This window comes from Alligator sinensis, unplaced genomic scaffold (assembly GCF_000455745.1).
Source record: "Alligator sinensis unplaced genomic scaffold, ASM45574v1 scaffold267_2, whole genome shotgun sequence".
NCBI classification, from domain to species: domain Eukaryota; kingdom Metazoa; phylum Chordata; order Crocodylia; family Alligatoridae; genus Alligator; species Alligator sinensis.
The window spans coordinates 167,894-175,683 of record NW_005842705.1 but is presented as its reverse complement, the minus strand read 5'-3'; the positions used below and the strand labels follow the sequence as shown (position 1 = coordinate 175,683).

At 42.0% G+C, this 7,790-nt stretch overlaps 1 protein-coding gene across 2 annotated transcripts in view; it reads left to right on the top strand.

Annotated features, from left to right (window-relative positions):
* The first annotated feature begins 6 nt into the window (after nt 1-6).
* API5 (apoptosis inhibitor 5) overlaps nt 7-7,790 on the top strand; it is a 23,479-nt gene continuing 15,695 nt past the window's right edge. The window contains exons 1-7 of one of the 2 annotated variants that reach the window (XM_006034086.2): nt 7-149; nt 1,380-1,541; nt 2,310-2,403; nt 3,563-3,628; nt 4,102-4,253; nt 4,625-4,831; nt 6,801-6,905. In XM_006034086.2, coding sequence (XP_006034148.1) covers nt 81-149; nt 1,380-1,541; nt 2,310-2,403; nt 3,563-3,628; nt 4,102-4,253; nt 4,625-4,831; nt 6,801-6,905 — 855 coding nt within the window. In that variant the 5' untranslated portion in view covers nt 7-80. Of the gene's footprint in view, nt 150-1,278; nt 1,542-2,309; nt 2,404-3,562; nt 3,629-4,101; nt 4,254-4,624; nt 4,832-6,800; nt 6,906-7,790 lie in introns of both variants that reach the window. The other variant, XM_025216045.1, reaches the window with a different exon arrangement.

Sequence of the window (7,790 nt, the reverse complement as noted above, 5' to 3'; positions counted from 1 at the left end):
GTGGAAAGAGAGGCCGGAGCAGCGGTAGCGGCGGCGGCCTGGGTCCTGATCACGGCTCCCGGCGCCGCCCTCCCCCCACCATGCCCACCGTGGAGGAGCTCTATCGCAACTACGGGATCCTCGCCGACGCCACCGAGACCGCCGGCCAGGTGGGGCCCGGTCGCGGCCCGCAGTTCCGCTCTCCGCTGCGGCCCCGGCCTCGGCGGTCATGCCCTGCCCTGCCCTGCCCCGTGGGGCGGCCTTTGTCGGGGGGGGCTCCCCACGCAGCTCCTTCCAGGCGTCGGGACCCGGGGACGGAGCCAGGTGGCGAAGGCCTGCCGCAGGCCTGGCCTCAGCTCCCGCGTCGCCAGCCCGAGAAACCCCCGGGAAGGGTGCCGAAGTGGCCTCCAGGGGCTTTGCATCAGGGGTCTGTCCCAGGTCTTTGCCCTAGAGGGAGCAGCCGGTCAGTTATTTTCCCCGTAAGCCGCACAAGAGCGAAAAGCAAGAGGTGGTGCTTTCAGGGGGGTCTCAGAAGGTCGAGAGCCACTGATCCAAGTTAACGTAGGAGCAAAAACGGTGTTGGTCCAAGCCAAAAGGCTGCAAGAAGCGTGCTGCTGTGCCAGGGAGTTACTAATGAGAGAGAAGGCCCGCAAAGCAATTTATTTTAAAGCACATGGGGATCGCATAACATTCAAGCAAGGATTATGCATCTTAGAAATACTTTTGCTTCTCAGGTGGCAAATGGGGAATTGCAGGGAGCCTTCACCTAGCTTCAGTTGGCAGCCGTTCTTAGGGAGCTGAGAGAGAACTTGGGACTAGAATTTGACTTTTTAAATGAATATGGTTAAAGCAACACCTGGACAAGAGAGGATCAGCAACTGAATGTCAAATTTGTGAGAGAGAAACCAGTTAGCTTGGTTTTCATTTTACCTCGTCGATACAAATTCTGTCCTCACTGCCGTCCGCAGCTGCCTTGATGTCAATCCTGGTCTTGCAGTAATGTGCAACCCTGTCAACTGGGTACATCGCATGTGTGTCAGGGTCTGTTCATGTAGATGTGTCTGCAGGATTCAGTTGTAAAATAAGTGGTTAGCATTATTCACCTGAAGGTGACTTATTGCGTCTGTTGGTTTTAATGTTCTCTTACCCAAGTCAATAGAATTAGGGTGCTTTAATGTCAGGCATCATTGTCCAAAACGCAAAACAAAGTTTTGAATGTAGTTTTTTCTTTAACAGTCAATATTTTATAGTATTTTGTTGCTGATGACTAACTAGATTATTAATATTTTTTACAAATAGGATGCTGTACTGTTGATGGATAGAAAGCAGCTGAAGGTAAAATGTCTTTTTTTTGTACCAGAGAAAAAACCCAACATGCTCTCTGCTGTCTTCTCTTCCAGCATAAAGATGCTTACCAGGTGATCTTGGATGGTGTGAAGGGAGGTGCCAAGGAGAAGCGACTAGCAGCTCAGTTTATTCCTAAATTCTTCAAGCATTTCCCTGAGCTGGCAGATTCAGCTATCAATGCCCAGCTGGACCTCTGTGAGGATGAAGATGTTTCTGTAAGGACAAGCGGTAGACAGTTTGTAGCAAGTTGCTACAAGTCAGTGATGCTCTGTTTTCTTAATAGCCCTTTATGTATATAGATTTTCTTTCAAAAATGCTTTTTTAATATTTAGATATTTCAAAACGCCTTTCTGTTATATAATGTAATCAGATTCACTTAAGTGCTTTTTTTTTTATTTAATCAAAGCAGTTCTGGTCACTTTGGATGATATAGATGCCTATAACTAGGCGGATAAATGTCACTTGCAACACTGAAAATCTTATGTTGGCATCAAACCTGAAGCATGTTCATTTCATTTGCCCTCTTCTCACCAGATAAATCTTCCTCATTGTCTCTTTGCTCATTCTTTTTAATAAAAGGGGAGTTTCTCTAGCTAAAGACCAAAGTAAATATTTATTGCACATACATAATATATTTTTTATGACAAAGCACTTTATGGGCATGAAGCCTAACATTTGGGAGGTAAAGAAATAGTGTTTTTATTTACACATGGGAAACATGAAGCCCCAAGAAATTAAGGTCCTGACCCTCAGAAGTCCTAAGCAGTTCTGGCTTCAGTTGTCTAACTAGAAATTGGGGCAGAGTTTTTAGGGTATGGATCTAGAAGCACAAAAGGATTAAATATGAATGTTTTCCCATTGAGGAGCTGCTACTTTGTTTTTTCTTCTGCACTTAGTTTAGAGTTGCAACCTGAATCTGCTGTAATAGCGTGAGAACATTTTGTCTGCTTTCTTCAGATGGTGACAGTATTTCTTTTTGACAGATCCGGCGCCAAGCAATCAAGGAACTGCCTCAGTTTGCCACTGGAGATAATCTTCCAAGGGTAGCAGACATACTGACCCAGCTTCTTCAGTCAGGTACACTATATAGTAATTTACTTGTCTGTTTCTTTTTAGCCTGCACTTCTGAGAGAGCATGTATATTGTGGCTAGTTTGTTATAAAGCAGTTATATTTATTAACTAAGCTGTTCAGTTTTCAGAACAATTAGCCACCATTGCCTTTCTGTCCTGCTTTTGCTTTAATTCTTTTCCCCTGGTATTTGCTTGTTATATTGGCAGAATATGCTAACCCCTGCTTTGGCTAGGAAGAGGCCAACTGTCCTAACTTAATGCAAAGTGACTTATGGTTCTTTAGGTATTTTTTGCCTATCTTGACTGGAAGCATTTTTTGTTGTGCTTTTTTTTTCCTTCCCCCTCAGCACTGGAATGTCTTGCCCTCAAATCAGGAGACAATGAAGTTTCACATAGTAGTGTCCAGAGTCCCTCAAAAATCAAGTGTTCCTGAGCATAACCTTTATTTATTATTTCAATAATCCTGAAGGCATTTGCAAAATTGTCAGTACACAATAATTTAAAATATTAAACTTAATTCAGTTTTATATGTACTATCATGCTGATTGTTTACTGAATGCTCTGAGGTAATTTTTAAATGCACAGTAAATTAGAAATGCATCTCAAAAATACTTCTATTTTAATAATGATTTTAATAAAATTCTCTTTTGATACAAGTTCAAAATGAATGTAGTATAAAATGGAGTGTTGCTGTGATGGTCTAGAAAATAAGCAAGCAGTAAGGCTTCTTTGGAGATACCTTTTACTGAACTAGCTGTATAGTTGGGGGAGATACTAGACATGCTTTCAGGCACAAAATGCCCTTCGTGTCTGAGAGTGGAAGATTTCAAAGTTCTAAAATAAATCTATAATTGGTTTTACATTGATTTATCAATTGTTTTTACTTTGATTATTATTGGTTTAGCCACTTAAAGTGAAATATTAAATATTTCCTTTTTTTAAAAGTTTATTGAATTTAAAGCTTTATTTTGTTTTTAACCGTCATGACAGTTTTCTATTTACTTGGCATATACACAATTTAAAGATTTTATGCAAGTAATGATTTGTTGTTTATTTTTGTTAGCTACAAAACACAGAGAACATTCCTCTTGACACTAAAGTGTTTTCCTTTTAGTTGTTCATTCCTTTCTGCATTTGAGCTTGACTGTATTTTTTCTCCCCCAGATGATTCTGCAGAATTCAACTTGGTGAACAATGCTCTGCTGAGTATATTTAAGATGGATGCTAAAGGTAAAGGACAAAACAGCATTTCTATTGTTTTAACTAGGGTGCCTACAGATGCATGTACATGTCACTTTCATCCCTGAAAATCCAAGTGCCTTCCAGTCCCTGGTAGGTGCATGAATTTAACTTGGATCTTGCTGTAGGGCAGTAGATGTCACATCTTGCTCTTTCATGTTGAAGATGCATTTCAGCTCTTTGGTACATACCTACATAACTACACATCTGTTACACTTTTGTTTTACAGTAGCACCCAAAAAGTGTTATGTTCTAGGCAAACATATGAAAGCATTATCCTTTTCCAAAATAATAGCTATACAGCTGTATGCTGACCTTGTTTTTAAAATAGTAATTTTAAAATAAATTTAAGAATTTTTTTTTTTTTTAGGAGCTTTCTCTGGAAAGAAAATTTATGAAAGAAAATTTGTTTCATACAACATTGTGGGATAGTTTACATGAACTGAGCTGCGTTTCTATTTCAGGGACATTGGGAGGCTTATTTAGTCAGATTCTTCAGGGAGAGGATATTGTGAGAGAACGAGCCATCAAGTTCCTTTCTACAAAACTCAAAACCCTGCCTGAGGAAGTGCTAACAAAGGAAGTAGAGGAGTTCATATTAACTGAATCAAAGAAAGTGAGTGTCACAACTTGTTTCTAAGGTGGATTTTGTTAAATCAACTTTTTACAATGGTAGTGTTTCCAGATTTTGCTTTAAAGCTCCATGCAGTAAGTAAGTTAAGAATACTTGATTAAAAAAAACTATTGGTCAAGTGAAATAAGGCCTTAGTCTCAATGCCATTTGTCGCACTGAAACTCTGTATTTATTTTAACCCGGAGAGAGTATACAGGCATGTTGCACCCTCTGCCTTTATCAGTGGGCGGGTTTTGTGCAGGAAGCTGAAACTGAATGTTTTGGTAGTTACACTGTTTGCTCGCTAAGGTGAAATAGGGAATGTGTATTACAAATGGCCCCAGTGGAAAGCTTTGTTCTGTTTTTATCTTAAGGTTCTGGAAGATGTGACGGGTGAGGAATTTGTTCTGTTCATGAAGATACTATCTGGCTTAAAAAGCTTACAGACAGTAAGTGGAAGGCAGCAACTGGTGGAACTGGTGGCTGAGCAGGCTGACCTAGAGCAAACATTTAATCCATCTGATCCAGATTGTGTGGACAGACTTTTGCAGTGCACTCGGCAGGCAGTACCACTCTTCTCGGTATGCATTTCTTTCTTTTCTGTTGATTGTGTCATCACAAAGGCTCCTTCAGTGACCTGACATCATTAAAATGTAATAGGTAGTCTTTTAGAAATGTTTTATTTGGAATCAGAAAAAATAACAATACTTTAAACATTTTAGTGAATCTAGTTGATGCACTAGACTAGGACTTAGTCAGTTGTGTATATAGCTTTGCTGTGCCTTCCTTTGTGAACTTCATCGAGTTACTTGATCTTTCCAAATACTCCCATCTGTAAAATGAACAATCCTCAAATTTTGATGGTTTCCATCACTGTTGCCTGTTTTTTCATACATTCTTATGTCCAAGAGACTTGACAGTCCAGATTGGTACCTAGGGGTATTTGTAGCACAGAAGGACCTGAGCAGCTTCTGAAACATGTTCAGAAGAACATTGTCACCTTTTGCTGGCCTTGCAAGGGAAAGTCCTTCAAGGTAATACTTAAGGGCATAGACAGGGCTGGCCAAATGACATAGCTGAGACAGTTTTCATGGACAGGCTTTATGTTTGTGCCTGGAGAAAAGCTTTTCTCCCAGCAAAAAGAGCATACAGCCATTCAAGGGAATTCTTGTGGAATATAATTGGCTCTTCTGCAGGAAGGGTAAATTATTTCTCACCTAGAAGGTGTCATCTCTCCCGTTACTCTTGGATGTTGTGGTCATCCAATATCCAAAGAGAAGGGAGGGAGGGAGATCACTGCCTCCCTGAAACCCTGCTCAGGAGCAAGCACTGTCAAGGAGCCCTGTAGGGACTTGTCCTTGGAAAATCCTTCTGCCCTCCACGCAACCCCATAGTCAGCTGATTGGCAGGAAGTCAGGTGCATTCTTCTGCAGCAGAAACCTTCCTCGACTCTGGGAGAACTCCAGCCCAAGACAGCTGCCTCCTGCTCCCTGCGCTCCTCTGGGTTGAACACAGTGAATGGGGCAAAGTCTGTTTCCCTCCAGCCCCACTACTTCCCAATCACTTGATTGGTGCAGTCTACCAGGGCTGTCTGTTGACAGTCTATTGCCTATGGCTTCCTATTGTCCCCTTCCCTGGCAGTAGAGGGAGGCAGACTATCAAACAGTGGGCTCCCGTAAGGGCAGGGGTGACCCGAGGAGCAGCCCTGTAGTGCCCTCTGACTAGAAAGCTCTGCTATGTAGCTCCCTAGCCATGGGGTTGGAATGCATGTACACTCAAACTCCTGAGCTATTTTTTCTACTGCTAAAAAATTCACATAAATTATTAACAGTAGAATGAATTGCCTATCCATGGATACACAGAGTACCACTTCTGCAGAGGTACTTCACCTGAATTTTAGCCTATTTCTCATAGCATCTTAACACTGGCACAGGGCAAACAACAGGGATAACCTCTGATAAAAGTCCTTGGATACTTTTTATTAATTGGAGATTGTTACAAGACTCCAAACTACTCTGCAGACAGAAATAACGCGTATCTTTCAGGTATTCTGTAAGCTGTCCCTGATACCTTATCCCTGGGCTGACCTTGCACTGTCCATTCCCAGCTGACACAGCTGAGTTTGGATCTTTTGCTTGCCCTCTGCTTCACTCGGTGAAGGTTAAGATCATTAAAAAACACTTCCTGTAGTAGGAAGAAGCTGAGTGTATGATAGTACCCTGTGACAAAATTTAAGCATTAATTAGCGTTCACTGCAAAGCAAATTGTAACATTTTAAAGCCCATTTGCTATAAAAAGAAACAATTATAGATGGGGAGAAAATGCACTCGTGAAGTATTTTAAACTGTATTTTAAATTCAGTGCCTTTGCACTGAATTTTAGCTAACTGGAAGGGGCTCTTAATTTGGGGGTAGAAAGGAGTGAGGAGCAACTAAGTATAAAAACCTGATAGAGTAGGCAGAAGAGCTCTACTCGGGCAGCTAAGGTAGAAAAAAATCCCTTTAGATCAGAGCTGTGTGGTAATCTCATTGTCTTCATTAAATTTTATAGAAAAATGTTCATTCCACAAGATTTGTTACTTACTTCTGTGAACATGTGCTGCCAAACCTCAGCTCACTCACTACCCCAGTGGAGGGCCTGGATATCCAGTTAGAGGTAAGTCAAGTCTAACACATGCACGAATTCACTTACTTGTAAAATGAGGCTTGTTCCAAAGTGGTGTTTAGTTTTCAGCTTTTAGGAACCAACTCTCTTCATGAAACACTTCCAACCTGCAACTATAGCTTGCACAAATAGGGATCTTTTTCTTAAGCATTTGGCAGTAGGCACTGATTTGAGGCAAGATTCTAGAGGAGGTGGACTAATTTAGTAGTGACTATACTGCTGTAAAAGTCTTTAAAATATAGCTTTTAAAAATACTTCTTTATTTGATGTGTGCCTTCGTGCTGCCTTGGGGCCTTAGGCAAGGGAATAATTAATACCTGTACAGCTAAAAGGGGGACATATAAAAAGTGGAAACAGGGAGAGATTACTGAAGAGGAGTATACCTCCTCTGCTCGCGCTTGTAGGGAGGCAGTTAGACAGGCCAAAGCTACCATGGAGCTGAGGATGGCATCGCAAGTTAAGGATAACAAAAAAATGTTTTTTAGATATACAGGGAGTAAAAGGAAGGCCCAGGGTGGAATAGGACCTCGACTAAATGGGCATAAGCAATTGATGACGGACAGGGGGGACAAGGCTGAACACCTCAATGAGTTCTTTGCCTCAGTTTTCCTAAGCGAGGGGCAAGACAAGGCTCTCACTGGGATTGTAGAGAGGCAGCAGCAGGGCGCCAGACTACCAAACGTAGACCCTGAGATGGTGCAGAGGCACTTGGAGGAACTGGATGCATTTAAGTCGGCAGCCCCGGATGAGCTCCATCTGAGGGTACTGAAGGCACTGGCTAATGTCATTGCACAGCCACTGGTGGGAATATTTGAACACTCATGGTGCATGGGCCAGGTCCCAGAGGACTGGAAAAGGGCCAATGTGGTCCCCATT